Genomic DNA, 27154 nt, shown 5'->3' on the forward strand with positions numbered 1-27154 from the left:
GGCTTTAAGGATCAGGCAAATATTAACAGAAAACTAGAGACAAGGGTAAGACCAAGAAATCAAGGAGGCTGATAGTAAATCAGAGGTGGAATGGACGGTTGGTTGTTTACGGATCAATTGTAATTAGCTTTGATTTTAATTCTATTGAATAAAAAGAATTGGGGGTGACCATGGTCTATCTCCTAGATATCCAAAAGCAAGAGTAGAAAAGTAACTCTCATAATGTAAAGGGAATCATAGAAAAGCAGGGATAAAAAGACCTTGGTCCCGCTGGTTCTGTGTCTACATACATGGTGGAGAACTGAAGGAGCAGGGATGCTCAGGGGTGATCACAGAGACTTCAAACCACAGAAACTAGGAAAGGGATGTCATTTACCCTGCAAGGAATCCTGGGAGGAGGAAGCCTAAGAAGGTGGGTTGAACTTTTGGATCTCAGCATAGAGAAGCCTGGTATGGCCTTCCTAGTACAAGCCAAGAATCCTGACTCCGTCCAGTCATCTGAGGAGTCATCTGAGGACCATGGGTCAGGAAAGCAACACAAAGAAAACATACATTGGGTTCAAAGCAGGGGATCTGACCAGAGCTGGATCCTTTCTCTGTGAACATTCCTAAGAGCATTTTCCTTCCTTTCTTGGTCCCTCTCCCATGCCCTGTCTTCATTTCACTCCTGTCCCTGCTCAATTTCTCTAAATGGTGATCCAAGCCACCGCCATCACAGTGATCTTTGTAATTAAAAAATTTCCAGTAGCACGTTAAAGTAAAAAACCAACTACGATGGTATATTTTATTTAATCTATTACGAGAGGATGGACAGGTCAACATCTAAGCCAAGCAGCACAGTCAGAGAAAAGGGGGAAAGGGAAGTCATTTGTTCAAATGAAAACTTTTGCTAACCTTGTGTCTAGATGTTCTTATTGAAATATGGAGGGCGTGACAGAAGAGAAACAGCTAGAGGCTTGTGGACACTGTAAAGAGATTGTATAGTTAATGAAGAACAGGGTGGGCAAAAGACCTGGAATCCATAGTGAAAAGTAGTCAAGGCTGAGGGGAGATACTAGTGGCCAGCGCTTCAGAGGCAGCTGAGTGGAGCAGAGCAGAGGTGTCAGGCCCGGTGAGGGGCATGGTGAAAAGGTCTGGTGAGGGCTGGGTGCAGGGTCTGGTGAGGGGCCGGGTGGAAGGCCAGGTAGAGGGAGGCTCTGGTGAGTTAAAAGACTGGCACACCCCACAACTGCTGTAGAACTCATCTGTGACTGTTCCACTAATGGATTCAGCTTCCCTAGTCCTCCAGTAGGTACAGTGTGGCTTCTCTGTATATATCCCCAAATCCTGGGAGAGGGGAGGAGGGAGTTGCAGGAAATAATAAGTTCCCAGAGGGAACTGTAGCTATGAGGGAACTCTGGAGAGTTATATGCTGATATGATTGGCAGGAACATTGAGTCCTTGTCTCTCCAAGACCTAGAGAACCACGAATGCTGCTTAGCTTAGGAAGCAAAGAATGTGTTCTCCACACTGGTCTCCTTCAGGGGTGTCCATCTTTGAAGTCAGAATCCCAAGGGGCAGCATGAGACAGGGCAAATATGTCAGGGAAGAGGACCATAAGAAGAGTCTGAGGCTCGGGGCTTGCACAAAGGCACTCCATCAAGAGCTTATCTAGGTAAACTTTAATTGAATTTTTAGAAAGTATTTCAAGATGGAGCTGAGAGGGTAGCAGTCTGCTTGGAAGGGGGGTCAGGAACAAACCGGAGAAATTAACTGTGTGAGTTAAGGTCCCATTTCTATCATCATACACTTCCTGCTTAATCCATCCATTCGTCATTAGAGTTGGCTCTGCCCCATCTGTTCCTTGACCTTAGCACGGCGCAAAAGCTTAAAAGGTTACGCATCAGATTTCCAAGCAAGGCCTTAGTGCACAAGCAACTTAAGAAATTCTTGACCTCGGGGCTGGGAAAGAAGATGGGCACAGAGGAGCCATCGAAAGGTTGGGCAATATGGTCATTTGAATGGGAAATGACCATCCCCTCCCCCATGGCTCAAATATTTAAACAACTTGGTCCCAGTTGGTAGGGACCAAAATAAAAACTTTGTCTATAAAGTTGCCTTTGGTCATAGTATTTTATCATGACAATAAAATACTATTAATAACTAATGCAGGCAGAAAAAGGCTCAGCACCCCAAGGGAGCCATCATCCAATGCTCAGTGGGCGGGACCTCTTATTCCAGCCCAGGTCAGTCAGCTGCACGTGGAGATTGCTCGGTGTCCTATAAGAGAGTAACTTGGGCTTTGATGCATTGCACCCCACTGTCATCTCCTTCACACTGTAGGATGACTTTTGCTAAACACCCACCATCTTCTCCAACAGCCCAGGAGTCTTCAGTGACTCAAAACCTTGGGGCACCAGCACGACTAAGCACTGAGAACTTGGGCAGGTTTACCTCCGATCTCACTCTACTGACCCAGGAATACAAAATCCCGAAGAGCATGCGTGGGAGCGTGATGCTCTCCAAAGGCAAGACGGAAAGCCACTGGTCTGGGTCTCAGAAGCAGCAGGGGCAGCAGGGGCAGCAGCAGCAACAGCCACAACAGCAGCAACAGCCACAACAGCATCAGCACCAATCTGAAACAACGCAGGTACACAGGGACCCCTGGGAAGGGCATCGGTATCCTTCCTCCTTCACAGCATCCTGCAGCCGGGCCAGCATCCTGCGGCTGTCCTACACCACTCCTTCAGAAGTCAGTACGCAGCCTTCTGGTACCCAGTAAGCACTATTCTCTTACTGGCACTGGGATGGATCCCAGAGGGGTGAAATTGATGAAAGCGAGGTCTCCCATTCAAGCCACACTAGTAGGGAGTCTGTGAGGAATGATGCTTACGAAGTACCTGAAGGAAAATGGTGACAGAAGATGACCACAAGAGAAATTAAGTTGAACCCTGGAAAATTGTCACTATTCAACCATTTTTAGAATCCCGTAATAATAATAATCTCCTATGTCTCAGACCAGCACAAGAGGACCATAAAGGATTGGACCACTAAGCTACAGAGTGCAGGGCTGTAGGGAAAGTCGGGGTAAGTCATAAAGAAGTCACTTGGCTCCGGCTGAGGGATTTACAGAGCCATCTTGGGAAATGGCAGAGGCATCAGATGAAAGCGAGGAATAAGCTGTGGATAGATACTGAGGTCAAGTGAATAGAATCCCCTACGATGTGAGCAGAAGGGCTGAGAGGAGTTGCCAGAAAGCCTGCCCAAGGTCAAGCATGTGGGTAACTGAGAGAGAAATGAAGGCAAAAGTAGGAAGCAGGTCTGAAATGAAGCAGCCCTGGGGGACTTGTCATTCTTGGTAACGTCTGTGTTCCCAAGCCATCAACACCCACATTCAGCTCAGAATAAACCACCTTATTGTCTTCTTAAAGAGCAGGAGGAATGGGTGGATGGATGAAAGGAAAAGGGGAAGGCATTCTTGCAAAATATAAGGTCCACACAAGAAGAAATGAGATCCCAAGAGGAGAGAGGAGGGAGAGGATTAATCAGTTAAAAGATAATGGCACTAATCTCCTCTAGGGGTCCATAAAGGTTTGAAAGAAGGAAAAGATACAGCTATGGATAGGTGACGTGAGATGGAGGGTGGAGGTTGGGAAACATCTTAGCTGATATGTGTACAAGAGGTGTGGTCTCTTATGGGAAGCAGTGAGGTGGTGGGAGTTGTAGGCTACCTAAAAGGGAATGCTAGAGCACAAATATTCCTAGTGTTAAAACGGATCCCAAAACTACTGCTGCATAAAGAAGAGTTAAGAATGCTGGTGGCCCAACTAAAACCAGAACCTTAGGTTCACAGTTTTAATATTTCCCCCAAATGGCCCCTGGCAGCCCTCACTCAGAGACAGAGAAGCAAGCAAGACATTGTCCTCGTTGGAGCAGAGGACAAGTGTGCTCAGAACTAGGTACAGGCAGTTGATGTGGAGTCAGTAAGAGGAGGCCAGCCAAAGTAGAGAAGGAATTAGAGGACATTGGGGGTGGGGGGAAATGGGAAGATTCGAGGGTCTTCAGGCCCTCAAATAGAGTCTTGGAATCATGCTGTCTAGGCACTGGGTGTTTCTTAGTGGGTGGCTAAGGTGAGTAAAGATAGCTGAATGCCCTTGTAGAGAGGAGGCCATGCGTTGGATAGGCAGATGGATACAACTGGCTTGTAGACCTTTGGAAGAAGAAAACTGAGCATTAGATTGGGAATTCAGGTTGAGTAAGATTTAGCTCCTAACAGGAACAGAGACCAGAGTGTAGATGGGAGAGGTGGATAGAGCAATGTCCTCACGGGAAAAGACTCCTACAGGCTGGATGGAGCATCTCGGGGGTTAACTGCTGCCCAGCAAGCTCTTTTATCTGCACCTCCCCTCGACGTGTGTTTTGCACTCTTAACATCTGGTAAATCAGAACCACTGACTCATTTTCTTTGGGAGCACCGGCCTTTAACCAACTCTTCCCTGACAGCTAAGATGACATTCTTTATACAGATGTTTGAATTTGTTACAAATAGGGTGTCATGGTAAGTTTTGTTTGTTTTCTTTCTACCCCTCTAGAAGCGAAGACTTTTAGAATGTGCCAGGGACCGCAGAAAATTCCAGTTCTGACTCTAACCCTCTCTCAGCAAATAATAACTCTAAAAGTCAGAGTAGAAATCAGAGCTTGTGCACCACATGCACGTACACATGCGTGCGCGTGCGCGCGCACACACATACATATTCACGCACACTCACGCATACACAAACACACATATACACACAAGCCTGCATTGTTCAGTGTGATAAGACCCAAATGATTTGGGCAACAAAATCCCCTGCCAAGGGCTTTACCTCAGACACATGAGTGCTGGGTCCTTTTGAAGCTCGCATATTGCATGAGTCCTCCGACACCTGTGACTGACCGTTGATATTGCAAATGGGAAGAAATGGGCAACGTGTCATTTAGTGGAAATGTGGCTGAAATATTGCATCTTTTATTTAGAAAACTTTTTCTGGCTAGATCTTAATTTCCTAATTTCTTAATCCTATCTTTTGGGTAACATTTAGTTTCACGTTCTTACTTCTGAATTCTGTGGTCTCCTCAGCCACCCACTACCATGACTGTGCCCTAGGCATTGGTCACCGTCACCCATAAGCTTCGCCGCCGCTGTATCACACACCCTACATGCCGGCCACCATCCTCAAGTGCAACTGGTCCCACGGGAACCTCTGGGCCTCCATCTCTCTGCACACAGCCCACCTCACTGTTCCCTTCCTTCCACTTGGATCCCATGGTCCGCCACTGTAGCCTCTTATACCTTCCCCCTTTCCATATCCTCCAGGCAATCTCCAGCCCCACCGGACTCAATTCCATCCAAACCAAACCGATCACGGCTGGGAAAACTATTTGCCTCTCCTCAATAGCCCTAATTTAAATTTAACACAATCTATTCCATGGTCTGCCACAGTAAATTAGCCCTCTGTCTGAAATGGCCATCCCCTGGCCCTCCTCACTTTCCTGACCTCTAAGGCACTCTACTCTTCTTAATTCTCAGCTGACAATCTGTCCACTGAGCTCCAAAGACAATGACCCCGTGCTTTCACCACCACATCTCCCAGTGGGCTTCACTAGCCTTCCCTCTTATTCAATTCAGGGGTTAAACCCAGAGAGCCCTTGCTCTCCAGTTATTCCTTTGTATTGTATCCTTCCTTTTTTTTTTTTTTTACCTGTCCTTCATCCCCTCGAGTTCCTAACTCACCCTTCATCCCCTTCACGCTTTCCTTCAAGGACTGCCTCCTCTGTCTCCGTTGCCCCTGATCTCCTCCACCAATCCCATTCAGACATCCACCAGCCTCCCTCTAACCCACCGCCACTACTGCTTCCCAGATTCCAGCTCCTGTGCGCTCCCAAATCAGCTCCCGCACACAGGGCGGTAGCTAGCAGCTCCCTCACAGGGGCGGTTCTCCAGCTCTTGTCTCAGTCTGCCATGGTTCCGAACTCATAGGACGCTCCCATCATTCTCCACCCCTTCACCGCTCCTTCATTTCCCTTGCCTGGTCACTTTCCCACCACTCTCCTCGCTGCCATGAATCTTACCGGTCCCTGTACAGAGCGCTCAGTTTCTATGTCTCCCCTGAGAATGTTAAGCACCCTAGGGGCAGCACCATTGCTGGTCCTGCTTGTTGTTGGAGGCCTAGCCCACGAGGAGGGTCTGGTGCACCATGGGAGCTAAGTAAAGATCTGTTGAGTGGATGGGCAGTCAAAGATGCAGGACACATGCAAAGAACTTCCCACAGTATCCCTGCTTGAAGCTACCAGCCATTCTTGAGAGAAAATGAGAATTGTGCCTTTTGCAATACAGTCCTCATTTATGAATAAGGAGCTTGCAGAAGTTGTATGTTTTGTTTGTTTGTTTGTTTGTTTGTTTGTTTGTTTGTTTTTTGTGGAGGCTACAAGGCTATAGTCCTTGAGACATAAGGCTGGCTTCTGACTTCCTGTCCTCCTCCCACTCTCCAGATCTCCTCCAGCCCTCTCCTCGGCGGCCCCACCCAGCGGCGGCTCAGCGTCAGCGCCAGTATCGGAGGGGAGACCGGGCTGATGAGCTGTGTGCTCCCAGATGACCTCCTCATTCAGATCCTGGCTGAGCGGATACAGGTGCGCGCGCACCCACCCACACAAAGCCGCAGGCTTGGAGCTCACACACTGAACCCACACTGAGAGCCGCGAGCGATGCTAGGCTATCCGCCACCCTCAGGGACCTCGGAGCCCTCGGGTCTCCAAGAGGGAAAGTGGGCTTCTTCAGGCTTAACAGCCACTTGCTTGTCCAGGACCCCTACCTTCCCTCCAATCAGAAGCCACTCTTCTTTTTAAAGTACCAGGGAGCAGAAGGTTGGTTACACATCAAAGAAATGAAGCAAAAAGAGCAATGTGGTACAAAGAGCAATGGGAGCAGCTTGAAGTCTGAGCTCGCCTGGCACGGTAGTGCACATCTGTAATCCCCATGCTCAGGAAGGTGGGGCACGGGATTGCGGAGTTCAGACCAGGTTGGGTTGCATAATTAGACTTTTATCTCAAAAGTAAAACATGGGTCTCTGTAAATTGCTGGGTTTTTTAAAAAAATGTTTTCATAGTGTAATATGAAAAAATTAATATGTAAAGCAAAATTACATTTTATATATTTGCAAATAATGTCACATGCATGGGGGAAATTCCTACAGTATAAGTGTTACTGTGTTTGGTTAGTAGGTCTATGGATTTTATATCTCCTTTTATCTTTGTCAATTCTTCTTAAAGGCATACTGCTTTTAAGGTCAAAACCAATGTGATTTTATTCTTTAGGAACTTGGGGGGACTGGAGCTCAGTGGAAGAGTGCCTGCCTGGCTCGCTCAAGGACTTGGTTTTATCTCCAACACCATGTGGACACCTAAAAGAACTATGTAAATGACCTGTAGTCATGACCAGCATGGTCTAGGAGGTCCCAAAGCTGTGTGTTTTCTCTAGTTTCTCACACTGGGCAGCTCTTAAGTGCACATTTTTTTCATTTGTTCATGTGTATAAGGTGTGTGCGCGCGCGTGTGTGTGTGTGTGTGTGTGTATGTGTATGTATGTTTATATCTGTGTGTGCACATGGGTTGGAATCCAAGGGTTGGGAAATCGATATCAGGTATCATCATCAGTTGCTCTTTGCTTTTTATTTAACGACATCAGGTCTCTCACAGCAGCCAGAAGTTACCAATCCCGGCTAATCTTGTGGGCCAGTTTATTGCAGCGATCCCATCTTGGCATCCCAAGTGCTGGGGTTACAAGCAGCACACAGCTGCCTGATACCTACTTGGGTGCTGGGGATTTAACTCCATTCTTCATGCTCAGTCCTGGCCATTGGTGGCTCCACTGAGCTCCTGTAATACCACATTGCAGGAGAAGCTGTTGTCTGCAGTGGTCGTAACTCCAAGATCATTCCAGCCCAGTTCTATTGCCAAAGTCACTCGAAGGCAGTGGAACTGCTAAGAAAACTACAGGCCCGAGAGACAACTCAGTAGCAAAATGTATGCCGAGTTGGGTCTCCCAGCAGGCACCTCATAAAAATCTGGGCAGACAAAGACCAAAGGATCCCTGAGACTCACTGGCCAGCCAGCCTAGCAGAGTCAGTGAACCCCAAGTCCTAACGAGAGACTTTGGTGGGATTTTTTTTGGTCTTTGTTTTTTGAGAGACAGACAGACAGACAGAGGTATAGAAAAGAGAGATTGTCAGCTGTCAAGGAATAACACCCAAGGTTGTCCTCTGGCTTCCACTTGCATGTGCATGCTTGTGCGTGTGCACCTGTACACAAACATGCACATACATGTACACACGTGTACATACACAAAAAGAAAAGTTCGAGCAGGCTCTTGCTGCTGAGTTCTCCACTGTGAGAACCCTTCCCACCTCTCTCCTTTGCGTCTTATTTTCATACACCTCATGGAGCTTTCTAGACCTATTGACACTTTCTTTATTCCTTTATTCTACACGCAGAGATGAAATAAATCCTTTGTTCTTCAATCCCCTACCATCACATTCTTTCATAAGTGCATTGTTAAGGCATTTAGTCTTCATTTACACTGGCGAGGGGGCAGTAAGTTCCATTAAACACCTTCATTTCCTGTCACCACCTGGACTTTGGTTTCATGGTTGTTTATTTTGGAGCCCAGTGGGTCTGCCAAGCCCGACAGAGGAAAAAGCCACCTCTTCACAGAGAACAGTTGATTCAGGCTGAAATAACCATCTCGTTCTCTTGCTTGCAGCTGAGCGACTGTTTCAGAGGTGTGGTGTTCGATGGCCTAGACACGCTCTTTGCACGGAACGCACCCTCTGCCCTCATCTGCCTGCTAAAGGCCATCGGTAGCCGGGAGCACATATATGTCATCAACATGTCTCAGGATTATGTGGCCATGAAGGCCCAGGAGAAAGCTAAAAAGGAGCTAGAAGGCAAGGCCCTGACCTCCCTGGATGACCTCCCCAAGCCCAATATCCTCCCCACGGAGCCCTCATGGCTTTCAACTTGTTCTCCTGGTGTAATAACCCAATGGGTTTAAATGACATTGTGCTACCTTGTGTCTCACTGGCACCCTACCTCTGTCCTGGCAAGTGACCAGGGCACTCGTTTCTAATCATAGGCAGACCTTAAGGAGAACACACTGTGAGGACGTCCTAGCCTAAGATACTTTGCTTGCTGGTTTGGTTTAAGGCAACTATGCTGTCCCTTTAAACTAATGAGACTATTCTGTATACTTTGGGCCATCTCATCCTCACTCCTGAAGATTATTGTCCCCATTTTGAAACCACAAGATAGGAAAGGTCTCTTGGGGATCACATGATAGAGAAATGTGATGGCCCTCAGTAGGCGTAGTGTAGGCAGAAGGATTGTAAGCTCAAGGCCAGCCTGGCTGGCTAGCAAGACTACAGTAAATTGTGTATACTATATCTATATATACTGCACTATATCTATATATACTGTAGTATATCCAGAGGAGAGTCATTTCTATCATTACCTCAATAGCCAGCAAAAACCAAACAATAACAAAAAACCCACTAACTAGTGATTGAAAGGTTTGATTGAAAAATAGATAACAAGGACCAGAAAGATGGTTCCACAGGCAAAGGTGGCCTTTCCTCTCCTGGCACCATCTACACAGCTCATAATCTTGGAGTGAGGGAATATTTAAAGCAGACTTCATTCAGGAACAGGACTCAAAGTCTGCTTCTTCGGACTCTCACCAGGAACAAGAACCAGGCCTCCTTTGAAGTGTTTCAACCTCCTTCCTGGTTATCTAGAACACTTTTCTGTAATGATCAATTTGAAAGAAACAGCTTTTATTTTCCTTGATGATCTTTGAGCTGAGTCTGTGTCTCTAACATGGAATCAGTGTCTGGTGAGGACTAGACTGTGGTCAGACTCTGTCTTCTTGCCGAATCTTGGCCTGGCAGAAAGGGCATCCTCCCTCAGGCCTCATTTTAAAGGACACTAATCCCATTCAGGAGGGCCCCATCCTTATGACCTAATTCCTCTCCTCAGACCACACTATCATATTGAGGATTAAGTTTCTACCGTGAATTTAGGGAGATGGAAACCTGATGACTTGACCAACCGCCTTCTTCCTAGTTGTCTAGAACACTTTTCTATAATGGCTGGTTTGAAAGAAATGCCCCTCCCCCATGGTCTTCGGGCTGAATCCGTCACAGAATCAGTGTCTGTCGAGTCTCACCAGACAAGTCATCAAGATTACAAACGTGATGATTTGAAACACCATGGATTCACTATGTTACGGTTCTGGGGTCAACGGTCTTGAAGCCCAGGTGTCAACAGCATCGTGGGCCCTTAGAAGCTCTCCTTGCCTCTTATAGCTTTCAGAAGCGACCTGAATCCCTGGACCCATGCCCCTTCCTTGCATCCTTCATTCTTCTGTCACATCTCTCAGCTTCCGCTGTCAGCCCTCTCCTCCGACCCTCCTACCTCCCTCTTACAAGGAACCTTCTGATGGGACTCTGCCACTCAGACAACCTAACTCAATTGCATCTGCAAGAATGTCCTTCCGCCATGGGAAGCCCCACAATCACGAGTTTAAGGATTGAGACTGGAGCATCTTTGGGGACCACCACTCAGCCAACCATAGATGGAACCCAAACATGGCACTATAGAAATGAAGGGAAACCATCAGGGACTGGAACAGCCATCTACCCCCACTTCTCCCGCCCCTCCCCCCACCCCCACCACCTCCGGCTATTGCTGTGTGGGCAAAGCTACTAAGGCTTTGACATCCCCTTCTCTCTGTTCACTCCACAGAGACCAAACGCCAGGAAGCTCTTGCGAAGGAGAAGGAGCGTCTCCAGACACTTGATGAGGAAGAGTATGATGCCCTAACAGCAGAACAGAAAATTGCATTTGACCGAGAGGTTCGGCAGGCACTCCGGGAGAGAAAGAAGAGGTGGGACCAACACTTGGCCAAAGCAGCACTGTCCCCTGGGAAGGAGCTCACAGGGAGACCAGGGACGATAGGGTGCCTGCTCAGCCCTGAGTTATCTTCCAAAAAAAAACCAAACCAGCAGTAACCTGGAGGGGTATCTGTGGAGGGTGGAGAAAACTAATCCAGGACCCCTGCTGCTACAGACTTTCAGTGTGTCCTATTATCCTCTGCTCCCTTCTGCTGGGGCATTTAGGACTATGGAAAACTTCTGTGATGTCATAGCTAGTTCTCAAGAAGGACTTCATACCCCTGTGTCCTTCCAGGGTCCCACTGGCTGCCCTAGCAAATGAATCCTGGGTAGGACACGTTGTCCTACATGCCTAGGGGTCTACAGCTTGTGACCCAGGAACCACTCTGTTGGCATGAGTATAATATCCTAACTATTCTCCCACTTCTTAAGCCCACATGTGGCAGGCTACCTTTTTATGATCCTCAGCCTAGACAGTTCCCCAGAGACCCAAGGCAAGCTCCCAGTCAACACGCGGCCTCATGAGGGACTGTACAGGAACTAGATCACTCCATAGCATGTAGGGCTCCAAAAAACTAGAGCTGCAAGCTCAGGCTACCTACTTCACAGTCTCCCTGTCTTCAGACATCTGAGACCTGGGCAGTGCCCAGGCACCCTCTGGGGTTTAGAGCGCACAGACCCATGGCACTTGGCTGTGATATAAGTTCATTTTCTCCTCTCCCTCTGCCTTCAGACCTTTCTCTGGGACTCTGAAAGAGATTGTCCTTCTCCTGCCCCCCCCCACTTCATCTTTGCCCCTGAGTAGGAGAAATATGTATTCATCGAGAGGCATGACAAGCTTAGCTTTGCCCCCCAGAAAATGCCCCTTTATCATCAAAGCTACAGCACTCGCTGCCTTCATGCATTCACTTCATAGTGTACATTTGCTCACCACCAAGATGTTTGTCTCTCTCTCTCACACACACACACACACACACACACACCATGAAGGATGTAGACACAGCCTCAGGAAACAGTGAGTTCCAGCAGCCAGCAACAACTACAGATTCGTAGACATAAAAAGAGGTAAATCAGAGCTTCCTAAGCTTTTCGTGTTCTTGAGTTCTTTTTGCCTAAGAAATGTTTGCCTGGCTAGGCAGAGTGGTCCACGCCTTTAACTCCAGCACTCAGGAGGCAGAGGCAGGCGGATCTCTGAGTTCCAGGACAGCCAGGGCTGCACAGAGAAACTCAGTCTTGAAAATAATTCATCAAAATTGTAATTATAAAAAAAGAAGAATAAATGTTTATAGATAAATTGATAAACAACCCAAACCTTCTCTGGTATCAGAATAAAATTTACTTTAACATAATTCTTTGACATACATATATTTTTTTCTAATTTATGATATACAGAAGTAAATTTGCATAACTAATGAGATGAACACACTTTTTCTTTAGAGACAGGGTCTCACTGTATAGACGAGACTGGCCCCCCACTCAAAACTCACAGATATCCTCCTGCCTGAGCCTCAGAAGTGCTAGGATTAAAACTGTTCACCACCGCCAGTTGCTTCTTTATTTTTATGTAAGGAATTAAATCTTTGATACCGAAGGACAAAGAGTATCTTGGGCATTTTTGAAAGCTGGTAAATACTTTTCCTTTATAATCATAAGTGTTGGGAACGTGCTTTCATACTCTCACGTACGACAAAATATCCAAAGTCTGCTTGTTTGTCTTTCTTTTCTAAAGATTCTGGAAATTCTGCCCTAATCTCAAGCCAAAATTCACATGAAACTCAAATCAGAAATGGAACAGCAGTTTTTAAAATCGACTTATTCTAACTTGATTATATACTAATTTGATAATCTCATGCCAACACATGACTAGGAAAATGTTTGAAGTCTTCCTTTTCCATAATTAAGCTATTCTGTTTATATAAAGGCAAAAAAAAAATTCACAGTAAAAAGCCTACAGTCTCTAGTCTGGGCCAAGTCGTGTCAGGCAGTGTTGATTGGTTTTGCGTGCACGGTGTACTAGCATACACAGCACATGGGTATCTTGTATGTTTAGAACTAAAGCTATGCTGGGCACGATGGCATACAGCATTAATCCCGGCACCCTGGAGACTGAGGCAGGCAGATCTCTGTGAGCTCCAAGCCAACCAATTTTCTACACAGTATTTGATTTTTAATTAAGTTTGGACTATTATTGCATATCCAGAAACTTTGGGCTGCGCCCAGGTTTTTCACAACCCCCGCATCTCGGTTACATAATCCCACTTTGTGTTCAGCCTTTAAAAAGCTGTGGGTTAAATACTTCAGAAGTACAATCTCCTCCTTTTTTATACTCGGTGCCTGCTTTAATGCCTCTGTGCTACTAGAAGCTCGGGCAGACACGGTTGATAGCACAGAACAAAGGGAAAGAAAAACGGGAGGAGAGCTTTCCAGAGCCAGCATCATGGCTTTGAGCCAGCTGTGGTAGGGACTGATACTCACAGCATCCCTTCCTGTCTGAAGGTCAGATGTGAGAGTGAACCTGCACTGATACCACAGCAAGAGCAGCCTTCAAACATTCTTCTCCGTGATCAACCTTGTTTTCAGGCTTTGTCTTTCTCTCCCATGAGGAGTGTCAGGGCTAGAAATATAGATAAGTTAAAAGAAAATTCTAATTGCATTTAACTCATTAGAGATTTGCTGAATAGCCTTTCAAAGTTAGTTTTGACCCCTCTGTTTCATTCATTCATTTATTCACTCTTTTTTTTAATTCACTTCTCCCTTTCTCCTTCCCTCTCTCCTTCCTTTGCTTCCTTCTCTCCTTCCTTCCGAGTAAGCTGTGTCTAGCATCCTCCTCCTCCGGCAGTCCTCACTTGGCAGGTAGAACAGGAGGTGCTGAACTCTGTTTTTCTGTCTCTGGCTTAATGCAGGGAGCTAGAAAGACTCGCCAGGGAGATGCATGAGAAGAAGCTGCAGCAGGAGTTGGAGAGGCAGAAGGAGGAGGACGAGCTAAAACGGAAGGTCAAAAGACCTAAACCGGGCCCTGCGGCAAAGGAGGAGCCACCCCTCAAGAAGTCACAAGGACCCACAAACAAGCAGGTAGCAGCCCTCGCTCCTTACTGAGAAACTGACTTTGTCTGGATATTGTCTCAGGGCACAAGGTAGAAGAGCCAAGCCCGGGGATGTTGATCATGACCACATGAAGACGCTGAGTTTGTGCTTCACTTGGTCACGCATTTGATATCCGGTGCATGTGCAGAAGGATAGCGGTGCCCACCTGTGGTGAAGTCAGAGCCCAGAACCCTATCCCTTAATGTATTCTACTCTTCGCTCTTTTCTTGGCCTGTTGCAGGACCCTGGCTGGTGCTAAATAGGTTAGTATTAAAGACTTTCTTCTAAGGGCATCGGTCAGTTCTCTCCAGCACCTATGACTTCTGCAGTCATGGTTAGTTATTGTTGTTCTGTTGGTTGGTTTTTTGAGGTTTTTTTTTTTTACCATATTTAAAGCACCACATATGAATTCCCTCCTATGGAGCAGGCCTCAAATAAAATCAAGAGAACATTTGGTCGCTCCCATAAAACAATCTTGTCACTATTGTACCCATGGGTACATTTTCACCTAGCAGATCATTTTGTAGCATACAGTCCAGTGCTGGTTAAGATCATTGGTGTCTTTTCTTCCCTAGCAGCTCTAAAAAGCCGACCAGTAGGGAGAGAATTTCCTGACAGCTCAAGTCTGATCCCTACGTCCAGCCATCTACTTAAAGGCAAGCTGCATGTGTAGATCACCTGAGCTTGGCACAAGACACATTGGACCGCATTCCTTGGGAAGACTTCTTAAAAGCCTTCTTGGTCTAATGTAGTTACCTGGTCTGAAAATGGAGGCTCAAAGAAAGCCAGCTGAGACCAGAGGGCTCCTCTGGGAGTGAAAGGAGACACCAGGGGGTGCCTGGTGATGGGGGAGGATGACCCAGCTTAAGAACCACCCAGCTTTAAGACCCAAGGTGTCCTTCAACCCTGTGCCTCCCTCACCAGCACTGTGTTTCTCTTCTTCCTTGACAACTAAAATTTCCCAAAACCTTTCCCTCCTCTCAGGCCTCTATGCTCCACCCCCTTCCATGCTTCAACCTTCTTTACTCTGCCTCAGTCTCCATTACACTCTTTTGACCAAAATTTCCAACAGTCACTTCATGTTGACACCAGGCAGCCACATGTCACCGTTTGACTTGGTCCGCTACTCCGTGGGGTTTTTATTCATCCTACTAACTCTTGAACTCTCCTTTCTGTGTCCTAGCCTCACCTCTCCTGACACACTCTGTCCTCCCCTCCCCTCCCCCAGCTCCTCCCCCAGCCCCCCGCCCCATTCCCTTCCTTTTCCTTCCTCCTACCTTTCTTTCCTTTGTGGCCCTAACTCCCTTCCCCTCAGTCAGCTCATAGGTTTTCAGCCTCAGCCTCTCCTCCTCCCAGCTTGGACACTTTACCTTATTTGCTGTGGTCCCCAACACCTCCCATATGACTTGGTCACCTGTCTGCTATGCTCCCTAATGACTGTCCTGTGAAAGCGTTGTTGCCAGCCTATGGGCTCCCTTAAAATAACAAATCATGAAGACACTCGTTCCTCAATCGATTAAATCCATTGAAGGATTCACAGCCAAATGGACTTGAAGGTCTTTGAGGGAGTGCCTTTGAAGGCTTTGAAGCTTGTTCCAGGACCTTCCCACTGTTCCTTTCTCTCCGCTTCCTGGATACCATAAAGGATATCGCAGTTTTCTTTAAACGTGTAGCCATCTTACCATTTTCAAAATTATGAGCATGAGGTAATTCACAGTGTTCCTTCCTTACTATGCCTTTAAACAGCTTCTGACCATACGGCCCTGACTCCATTACGATGCCACACTGATTTCTACTTTTCTCTTTTATTTCTCAATCTTGTTAGAAGTTTTTCATCTCAGGGATGGAGGCACCCTCAGTTCAATCCCCAGAACTTCCTAAAAGCAGGCATGCACGGCGGCACACACTGGTAATCCCAGCAGGCAGGTGGTGAGGCAGGAGGATTAGAAGCTCCAGTTTAGGCCAGCCTGCTTACTATAGGCCCTGTCCCCAAAACTGCTGTGACTTTCGTTCCCTTTCCAAAGAAACCACAGTGGCCTCTGTGACCCCTTTCCCGTTGTGTTTGTTCTCTGGTAGGTTTCTCCTCCTACCTTTTCAAAATGTCTTCCTCTTTACTTTGTTTTTCTTCCCTTTCTTCTCCTAACTTCTTATGGTGGATATTAATGTCATTCGTTTTTATTTTCCAATTTATGAAAAGTCACAAGCACACTTGTAAATGTTGTTTTGCTTGTGTACCCTTGCACTGTTGACATGCAGCACTGGCCGGACTGGCCCCTTCGAGCTTCCTAATGACTCTGCACAGCTGCTTAGCTCATAAATTGTCTCAGAGCGTACTGTCCCAGTTCCAAGTGAATGGCTTCCTTTGAGGGATCTTTCCTCAGACTTCTGTCTCCAGAGGTCATGTCTGTCCATGTTGTATTGATCCTTTGTATTTGCTACGTAACCTCCTACATGAATGGTTTGTATAAAAACCCCGCACATTCCCAAATCCTTCCCTTTTTTTTTTTTTTTTTTTTTTTTTTTTTTTGTAATCTTTTGTCAGCCTCCAGGTTCTCTATGGTGAGTTTCTATAGTCTCCAACTGAAAGTCCCTCCTCTCAACGGGTACCACCTTCCATACCAACTCTGGTGTCTCCCCAGTGGCAGACTGAGACCTTCTCTCACAGAAGCTCAAGTGGGGTGCTGGAATTCTTACTTAGTAAGGCAGCTCTGACAAGCGCTTTCATATGGCCATCTTGCTAGGCTGTGTTGGAGATGATGTAGAAAAGAGGCTCAGTGAGATGAAAGGGGAAGCCAGCTCTTGGTCACTCAAGACTCCATGCTGGAAGCAAGCCTCCATTTAGCTGGGAAGGGGGGCACTAGGGTATGGGAGTTATCATGAGATTGGACTGAACTTACTGTCCCTAAGAACACCGCACAGAGTGATGGAACCCCCTAAGAATTTCATCCAAGCAAAAAGAAAAAAAACAGAACTCACGAAATATATGTTAAAGCACAGTAAGAAAAGAGGCGTACGTTGATTGTTGTATATCAGGTTCATTGGATAAATAAGTGTTTTACACGACCAGATTCTAAACTCCCATTTGTTCCCCAGAAATGCAGTACAAAGCTATGTCGTTTTAATAGCTTCCTGCTAAGAGAACCCTGGGCTCCATGAGAGGTACTGTTGTAAATGCTAAGGCATCGCTGTGCATCCTCAGTCGTTAACGATCCTTTGATGTACCTATTAACTATCCCCATTGTGAGCTACCATATAGTTACGGGGAATTGAACTTAAGACCTCTAGGAGGGGCGGGGATAGCGGGCTAGAGAGATGGCTCAGTGGTTAAGAGCACTGACTGCTCTTCCAGAGGTCCTGAGTTCAATTCCCAGCAACCACATGGTGGCTCACAACCATGTGTAATGGGATGTGATGCCCTCTTCTGGTGTGTGTGAAGACAGCTACAGTGTACTCATATACATAAAGTAAATACTTTAAAAAAAAAAAAAGACCTCTGGAAGAACAGCCAGTGCTCTTAACCTCTGAGCCATCTCTCACACTCTGCTCTCCCCACTATACAGAGAAAGGTTGTCAGCGACCGGCCACACCTACAATGTAAAGCCAGGAGGCAGACCTGTCGCTGAAGCTCCCCACACTACATACAAAGTGATTCCCAAACTCACTGCACCTAAGGAGGCTCCTGAGTCCTAGGCCTCCCGGTGAAACTAGATACTGTCCTGCATACGGTTTCGCTCGTCTTTGAGGAGGCGCTGGGTGTGTGATTTATATGCTTTGCTTTCTAGCTTCCCTCTGTCGCCAGATTAGAAATGAAGATGGAGTCAATCGAAAGGAAAGTTTCTGTCAGAGAGCATGGATTACTTGAAGAACCCACCAGGAAAAAGAAAGCCACGACCGAATACGCGTTTGGATTCCCAATTACCCAGGAACAGGAGGAGAGCGAAGGGGACTTCCTGAAGGACTCTGACAAGAACCTGGCACAAAAATTTAAAGTCTATGACACGTGTCTGAAGGATGTGCAGAACATCCTCATGTATTGGGACCGCAAGCAAGGGATGATGGTACCTCACACCGGCCCAGATGAGATCCCACACGAGGTTGACGACCAGCGCCAGGCGCCTTCAGGGGGCGGGGGGCGCAAGGGCCGCAAGGACCGGGAGAGGGAGCGCTTGGAGAAGGAGAGGGCTGAGAAGGAGCGCCTGGAAAGGGAGAAGGCTGAGAGGGAGCGCCTGGAGAAGCTGCGGGCCATGGAGGAGAGAAGCGATGGGGAAGGGGAAGGAGAAGAGGAGCATGAGGGAAAGAAGGATCTCGGGGTGCCCTTTATCAACATCCAGACTCCGGACTTTGAGGGCATAAGCTGGAAGCAAGCCCTGGAGAGTGACAAACTTCCCAAAGGAGATCAGGTACAAAGGCGTCTCTGGGGTCAAGCATCAAGCAAGACCTAGGGACCATGCCACCATAAACATGTCTCTTCATATGGAAAAATCCAGCAACCCTTGGATTAATCTCAGAAACTATAGCTAAAGGGACCTCTTTCAATCCATAGACAGTCCCACCCACCTCTCCCAACTATCTGGCCTCATTAAAAGCCATCTTTTCGTCTGCTCTTTAATATTGGCAACACTAGTACCCTAGGGTAATGAGAGAGATGCTCATTCAGAGTCAATCAGAAGACTTCTCTCTTCCAAGATGTCTTCCTTCAAAAGCTTTCCACTGGGATGGGAACCTATCTGTTAGGTTAATCCATTAGGTAGGCAGCCATTTACTACGACCTACAAAAGCTGTGTGCCTTGTAAAGCAACCCCAAGTGTTAGTTCAGGGGAAGGATGTAGATATATACATAACATGTATGTATGTGTGGTTTTATATATAGTGCATATTTTTATATACACTTTTTCTGTAAAGCATTAGTAAAATTCTGGTCTAAAGATCACACTTATCTCAGCCTCGGGGGGTTGAAGGCAACCACCACCAAGATACAATGGCCTTGAACCGAGTTCCAATGACTCTTACTTACAAAGGTGAACACCAGGCCAAATCTGTCAAAGAGCGGGTGGGGTCACAGTCTGCCGACCTCTGGCTCAGTCACAAGTTAGGTAGTATGGTTAGAACCAGTTTTGTACCCCCACATTCCAACTCATAGGTTGATTTGACTATTAATTTACTAACTGGTAGTAATAAAAGTTGGTTACTAATCTAATAATTACAGCTTTCTCTGTGGACATTCTAAATCCTAGGAAGCAGCTCCAGCCCCATGTCAGGAGGCTCCGTGGTCCCCGGGATGGGATACACAGGTTACGTGAGGGTCTTGGCTTGCTAGGCCTACCAGGTCACTTAGTCCGCAGAGTAGGCTGCGACCATTACTGGTGTGGCTGAGAGTCTAGACACTGAACTCCTGAATGCTGGGAAGGGACCTGCTGCCCAGTCTCCAAGCCCTTGCTTTGAGGATGACTCCTGTGTTACAGTGATGAGTTTATACCAGAGTGCCAGAGCACAAGGAGAGAAAACCCCAGAACCTGAGCTTCGTTTTCTCTGTTTTTCTCTTTGCTCTCGATAACCTGCCCCAATCCCAACATTTGCTTGCCCTTGGATAGAAAGAACAGTTAAAGAAAAAATAAACATGAAACGTGAGAATGGACGAAGCAGATCTATGCTACAGACATCTGAAACTTAGGAGCGGGTCTGTTTAAAGTCTTGTGGGGCCTTAAGACCCTCTTCTGTATCAACCTGGTTCCTAGCTGAGTGGAGTTTATAGCCCTGTTTGCAAAGGCAGACAAATGGTCACAAGAAAGGGTGACACTGCCTATGAGAAATACAGAGCATCCACATGCCACAGCAAAGAGCCTCCAGGATCCTGTCCAAGGCCCAGCAGAGCCACCCTTCCCTTTGGGTCTCTGGATAACACTGAGGGCAGGGAAGGTTACATGGGCCACCCATGTTCATTCTGACCGATGTAGAGTCCGCGCACAGTCCGCACAGAAAATTAATGCAACGCTTTTCATTTAGATCCTGAACATCCTAGGCCTGGGATCCTCGGGACCACCCATCCCTCCTCCTGTCTTGTTCTCCATCATCTCTTACCCAGCGAAGCGGCAGTCTTTGGTCGCCACTGAGATCCTGAAGCATTTTGTGTTTGTGATTCCACCAAATGATGACCTCCCCCTGTCGGACGAGAAAAAAGACATGGAAGGGGACTCAGATCTCTTCCTCAACACCATCGTCACCAAGGTAACGGACCCGCCGCTGGTCTTGACCTCGGCAGGGTTCACAGGACAGGGTCCATTCAGCTGACAGGGACATGCTCTGAGTCAGGCGTGAGGTTTGTTCCTCTGGACCTCCTGCCTGAGGAGCTCCAGGAACCTCTCAGTGAGTCTTCCCCTTGTCTACCCAGGAGGGAACTGAAACCGAGTGCTGCTCCTCATTTCCCTTCCTAATCCCCAGGGGACAGTTTAGGAAATACATCTCATAGCTCTGAAGCTCACGTGCAAACAATTAGCAAAACTGTTTTGTTAATTATTATTGTGCATTTGCCATGCCAGGTGATAGGGTCGGCCTAGTTGCATTGTGTGCTCTGACCACAGTCCCCATGGTCCCTCCTAATCTCCCACTAATCTCCCTCCTCTTGCCAAATAGTTCCCCTTCCACTCTTACACTGTATATTGGATATGTATGTGTTGGTAATACATACATACAGCATAGGTTATAGAACATGAGGGGTTTTTTGTTTGGTTGGTTTTTCTGTTTTCTTGTTTCTTTGTTTTTTGGTTTTTTTGTTTTTTGTTTTTTTGTTTTGTTTTTGTTGTTGTTGTTGTTGTTTTGTTTTTGTTCTGGCTTTTTCCACATAATGGTTTCCAATTCCATTCCTTTTCCTGAAAAATGACATAATTTCACTCTTTTTTGTAGCTGAATAAATCCTCTCTCTCTCTCTCTCTCTCTCTCTCTGTGTGTGTGTGTGTGTGTGTGTGTGTGTGTGTGTGTGTGTGTGTGTGTGTGCGTGCATGGATATGACATGTGTGCATCAGTAAGTGAGAGTGTACACATAAAGCTAGGAAACCAGAGAGAGGACCACTAAAGGGAAAACCATGTTGAAGGGAGGAGGAAGGGACTCATGACAGATGGAGGAGGAAAAGAGGTCCTAGGGGAGGGGCTCGAAGTGTCCCAGGGTTGCCGGGCGGGGAGGGTGAGAGAGAAAATTCCCCTCTGCCCAGGGGGAATCAACAAAAGCAAACTGAAAAGGCCATAATGAAACACAATACCGTATTTCACATCATTACCGTAATGTTGCTAATTTTGAGACTCCCTCTCTTTTCAAAAAGTACAGAGATGCGTTTAGGGTAATCTAAAACAATATGATAATTCAAAGATTATGGATCAAGGGAGCACACACCACCAGGGAGAATTTTGATTATTTTTAAAAATTGCCATGGAAAGATTGGTATTTTGCATGAATTCACTTTTTAATCTCCTTGCCTGACAATAAGTAAAAATAAATTTCAGTTGAACTAATAGTTTTTAATTAACAAAATCAAAATCATGTAAATGTAGAAGAAATCGTACATAAAATTCATAGACAAAATCACAAAAAGAAATTAATCTGAGCAATAATATGCAGATCGTATGCATATTAAAATTATAACCATGGCCTATATCCCAAGGGAGGATGGTGGCCCAACATTCTAATCCCTTTGAACATCCTTCCCAGGAGATTAAACCAGCTGTAGGCCCTGACTACCTTCCAGTGAGGCTCTATCCCATGTCTAATATACAGGTACCTAAAAAATTAGCATCTGCGGTGAGCGGCATTGGTGCGCCTCGCCAGAGCAGAGTGCCCAATGGTGATTCTGCAAAGGAAAGATGGGGAAAGCTAGCACTGATGTCAGAAGTGGCTGTTGTGCACCAACCCCTTCTTCTGAAAACTGGCCCTGTCCAAAAAACAAACCAAAACAAAAGACAAGCAATCCTTAACTTGTCAGAGACAAGGAACTCCAGCTCTTATGCAGTTGACAGGGAAAGCTTTATTCTTAAACCAGAAGAACAATAGCCAAATGTATTCAAACTGTGGCAGGTTAAAGCATCTTGATTGGACATACATGGGAGAAACTTGATTCAAATATACTATAGACAAGTGGTAGCAAATGTAATATGATAATCTGTAATACACAATCACTTGGGAACTGTCTTAATTACTTTCAATTCCTAGGAAGAGATACCATAACCAAGGCAACTTATATTTAACCGGGCTGGCTTACAGTTTCAGAGTGTCAGTCCATGACCATCATGGCTGGGTGCATGGCAGCAGGCAGGCAGTCATGGTGCTGGAGCAGTAACTGAAAGCTTACATCTTCTGCAAGACAGAGGCAGGGAGAGAAGACAGACCTGGCACAGGTTTTTGAACCTCAAACCCCACCCCCAGTGACACATTTTCTTTAGCAAGGCTAAACCTCCTAATTTTTCCCAAAGCAGTTCCACCAACCGGAGAGCGAGCACTGAAATATCTGAGGCTGTGGGGGCCATTTCCATTCAAACCACCACAGGACACATAATTGTAAAGACGCGTGCCTGAGACATCTAGGGAAGTATTAACCTGAATCATGTGATGTCACAGAAGCATTGCTCTCATTCGTGACTATGACTGACTCCATCGTAGTCAGTGCAGGAGAAAGTCCTTGTTCTGAGGAAACATGAGCTGAAGTACTTAGAGTTCTCAGGCTGACAAGATCTAGAATCACTGGCGAGACAAGCGTCTGGACATGTCTGTGAGGAACTGTCTACATTAGGGTTAGTTGAGGTGGGAAGACCAACCCCAAATGTGGACGGCACTGTTCTATTGCCTCGTAAACCCTAGACTTAATAAAAAAAGAGAGAGCCAGCTGGACTAGAGCATTCATCTCTCCGCTTCCTGAGGGTGAGCTCAGCATGGCCAGCTACCTTCCTCCATGACTCTTCCACCGAAGAGACTCAAAGGTGGGGGCCAAAATAAAACCCATCCTTAAGTTGATCTCAACCACAGCAACACATGAAGGAAATGCAGTTGCCAACTGGAGCTTGGCTTAACCGAAAGTTAAGATTGTAATATGTCTTCAACTTTAAAGTTTCCTCATACTAAAAGGTTAAAATGTGGCTCTCCGTGAGTTTAAGGCCAGCCTGATCTATGGAGAAAGCTCCAGGCCAGCCAGGGCTACACACAAAGAAACCCTGTCATGAAAAGGGATTTGTGTGTGTAAATGATCAAAAAAAATTTAAAATAAAATAGATCAAGAAGCATGAAAAATGCACTCTAAAAAGTGAGAATTACTTATTAAATATAGACAATTACATTAAAGTGCTTATTTGTACTCCTTCCCAAAATAGTAAGAGATCCTTTAAGTCCTTAGAACAAAGAGAATGAAAAAGGAACTGGGATGGGACTGGACTACACCAATAAAATATTAGCCATCATGTGGCAAGTGGCCAGAGAGCCTGGCCCAGCAGTGCCAAGGAAGTTGAATGCCCAGCTGGCTATAATGGGACCCTGCCAGGAGCTGAAACTCATCCCATATGCTCCCTGTCAGTGATCACTGTAGGGTCTCTACCTCTTCCTCAGGGAACAGAGTAACCAGAGAGACACTGATCTTGTCACTAACTCATAAAACTGCTGGCCCTACCCTTTCCCACCAACCAGACTCACCAAGCACTGAGGACATTCTATAAGCACCCCTGTCTTTATTGTGGGCCAGAAGTACTTAAGCCTTTGTGCTCATTTTGAATTAAGGCTCAGGAGGAACAGCCCTCCCCACCTGCTAAGGGAAGCAAGCAGAAATCAAAAGACAAAACAGAACAAGCTCGCGAAACTCAGAAGGATAAACGTCGCACGCTTTCCAGCAGGAAAGGCCTCTCTAGCGGGGCATCAGGGAACCTTGCCCCGATGTCTGACATAGACCAAAACAACTTCGATGGAGAACACTCCCAGGAGAAGTTCACCAGGTAGGCCTTGCAGGAACAAGGGAGAGGGAGGAGGAAGCCCCAAGTTGGGAGCACAGCTGTCACATCACCAGAGAAGTACAGGGCTATCATGAATGGGACCTAACAGCCTGCCATATCTAACCCCAGCTGCACAGGGCCTGTCCCACGGTTCCGTTAAAAGTCTGTGTGGTCGTTTCAGGCTGAATCACTTCCGGTGGATTGTGCCTCCAAATGGAGAGGTAACCTTGAGAATGCACTTCTCCTCTTTCGACGTTGGCAACTATGACCAAACATTTAATTTTGAGCTCCTTGGGACCCGCCGTCAATACCAGCTCTACTGCCGTGGGGTCTGCACCTACCCATACATCTGCAAAGACCCAAAGTAAGTGTGCTTTATTTTCAAGTCACCCCCACGCACATCACAAAGCACTTTGAACAAGTGGGGACACAAAGAGAATGCTCAGTGGGTTAAAGGTGCTTCCTCCAAGTGTGAGCACACACACACACACACACACACACACACACACACACAAACTAAAACAGTAAAACAACAACCACAGTAACATTGAACTGGAAACTGCCACACCCTCTCATATCAGGCTGCAGTGCATCAGACCTTGAAATAAGAACAACGTAGTTGGCATGACACCAAAGGGTGTTCCCAGACTGAAGCAGAATAAAGAAAGTTAAAAGACCCCGGGGGCGGGGGAATGTATTCTAGCGAGTGAGTCTGCTTATTTAACTGTTAAACAGATTCAAAGCACTTTTACTTTTACTCAGGATGTGTGGTGTGAACCTCCATGCCTGGCCATTCTGTTAGCCACTGCACCTCCCTGTGCAGTTTAGGTCTCACATAAGCACAACCAGGGGAGCAAACTAGCAAGGCGACTCCCCACCGGAGGGGGGTACTTTCTGTGGCTTGTCCTTTGCGTAATTCTCACCAAGGAGCCCTATTTCCTCGAGAAGCTGACTATTATCCACTGAAACTAGTTAATAGTTTTTCCTGAGATTCTTGTGGATTTTTTCCTATCTGGGTGTTCTGAGGCAGACTAGCCAGCTCAGCGCTAGAAGCCTTTTTTCTCAAGTTCAAGCCATTCCGTCTTCTCTTAGAAAGCAAGAGATAAAGTTTCCATGGAGATCCTCATCTTAGCTGTCTTCAGACACCAGGAGTTTTCACTGAGAGGGGAGTGCTGGGTTCCTAGGCTGCCGAACCTCTGCTTGTGTATCATTGTTTTTAACCTCTTCCCCGTGTTCAGAATTGTGTACCCTCAGAGGAAGAAGGACATGAAGTTAAAGGAAGTCGTCGTTAAGAAGTATGTAGTGAGCATGGATAAGTTTTACTTTGGGCCACTGCTCTGTGGCAAGTCAAGAGACAAGTAAGTATTTCATTATTTCAAAGTCAATTGATGATTTCTGGGTTGGGTTCACAAATTCTGTAGAGTTTTTATATAATCGTGGCTTTTATTGACACTGCCCCAAATTCCAAACCAGGAGAATTGGATTCATGTGTACCAAGTCTCTGTTCTGACCTACAGACAACTTGGGTTCCACTTTCCCGAGTGGGAAAGCCTAGAAGAAAACCAGGCTTTGGAAAGGTGGAATCAAGGCTTCACTTTGGAATGTATCAAAGCCAAGTTGTTTAGAAGATTATCTCTAGAAATCACATACATCGGAGAACACAATATATGGTTTGGGCTCTCACGGGGACTCTATCATCAAGATAAGAACCATCGCTACAATGTGAACAAGGAGAGAGGCTGAGACAAGAGATAGTTCTACCAAGAGCTTCTCCATACACAAGAGGAGTCCCCAGTAGACACAAGAAAGAGGGCCATAGAGTCCCATGAAAAGAATGGACAATCAAATGCCACAGGAAGACGGAAGTACAGGCATCTACTGGGTTCATGGGGAAATGGGGGCAGGAATCCTTCTGGGAGAGCTCTGGGAATTCTGCCCAAGTTAGCACTGGGATCAACAGCAATGATTACTACGGTCCAAAGACCCAGAGCAAACACCATTCACTTACTCACTTTAAACACTGAACCTTGTCAACAAAAATAACGGGGAGACAAGGGTGTCTGCCTCACAGGTTTGGGAGGGTAACAAACAGAACTCTTTGGCATCATGCCAAATTGGGACACTGATGGGTAAGATGATGAGGTCACCTCCCCTTTCCCAGTTACTCACAGGGTTGCCTGACCCTGCTGCCTGACTCTGATTTCAATCCGTCATTCTCTATCCTTCTATCTTCCATCACACGCTACTCAAAGCTCTTCTCAGACTGGCTCGGCTTTCCTGGCCTGGTCTGTGATCTCTGATGATAAATATCTCTTAATTCCTTCAGCGGTTTCTTTTCCGTTGGTTGCCTTTAACAGAATGTCTCCCAATAGCACTGAGGCCTACCTCTACAGACCTCTCCCAAGGACATTAGGGAACATAACCAAATTTGTCATATGACAAGGCCAGATAAATTCAAGTCAGAGCAGTAACGGCCTATGAAGGTGTTGTGGAAGTGAATGAGATCTAAGACAGATGTCAAGTATCAGGTATCTCTCAAGGATAGATGATCATTTTTCCTGGAGTTCTTTCTAAAAACTAAAAATAACTACCATTCATTGGACGTCTGCTATTTCCACTTGTTCTATGGCTTCAAGTGTATGATGTCACTTAATTCCAATCCACTATAAGAGATACTGTCACCCCATTTTACAGCTAAGAAGATCAAGGCTTGTGGCGTCCCATTACAGTATAGTATTCTCAGTGACAAGTCAACAGCCACAGATGCCATGGTCTCAGTCAACATGCCACTCCCTCGGCACAGTCACATTGCCCTTTCAAATCACACGGCACCTCATAGGATCCTGTTACCCCCTGAACTCTCACTCGGTCCTCATAATCGCATCCCTACTCCCGTTCATCTCCAGGTATAAGTCATCCTTGTACCCTGACAACATGGAGACACTGACAATCCTGAATGATTCTCCAATGGTGGTAGAGGCATACTTCTGTTTCCAGCACGACGTAAAAGCGAGCACCTACTTTCTAGAGCCCGTCAACATGACTCTGAAACCCAATGAAAAGCAGGTACAATCGAAGGGGGGAAAGTCCATCAGGGTGAAGAAGATAGTCAAGACCTGACATCCCCCATGTAAATGACTTCCTTTGAC

General features: G+C 46.4%; 1 protein-coding gene across 1 annotated transcript in view; it reads left to right on the forward strand.

The window, feature by feature from the left end:
* The window catches only part of Hydin (HYDIN axonemal central pair apparatus protein), a 351132-nt gene that overhangs the window by 245403 nt on the left and 78575 nt on the right, over positions 1-27154 (forward strand). Inside the window, exons 42-52 of the mRNA XM_032887538.1 lie at positions 2361-2630; positions 6506-6648; positions 8777-8960; positions 10816-10957; positions 13868-14036; positions 17831-18448; positions 20052-20273; positions 23797-24008; positions 24187-24369; positions 25244-25363; positions 26912-27071. Of these exons, the coding sequence (XP_032743429.1) occupies positions 2361-2630; positions 6506-6648; positions 8777-8960; positions 10816-10957; positions 13868-14036; positions 17831-18448; positions 20052-20273; positions 23797-24008; positions 24187-24369; positions 25244-25363; positions 26912-27071 (2423 nt within the window). The remainder of the gene's footprint in view (positions 1-2360; positions 2631-6505; positions 6649-8776; positions 8961-10815; positions 10958-13867; positions 14037-17830; positions 18449-20051; positions 20274-23796; positions 24009-24186; positions 24370-25243; positions 25364-26911; positions 27072-27154) is intronic.

This window comes from Rattus rattus, chromosome 17 (assembly GCF_011064425.1).
Source record: "Rattus rattus isolate New Zealand chromosome 17, Rrattus_CSIRO_v1, whole genome shotgun sequence".
NCBI lineage: Eukaryota > Metazoa > Chordata > Mammalia > Rodentia > Muridae > Rattus > Rattus rattus.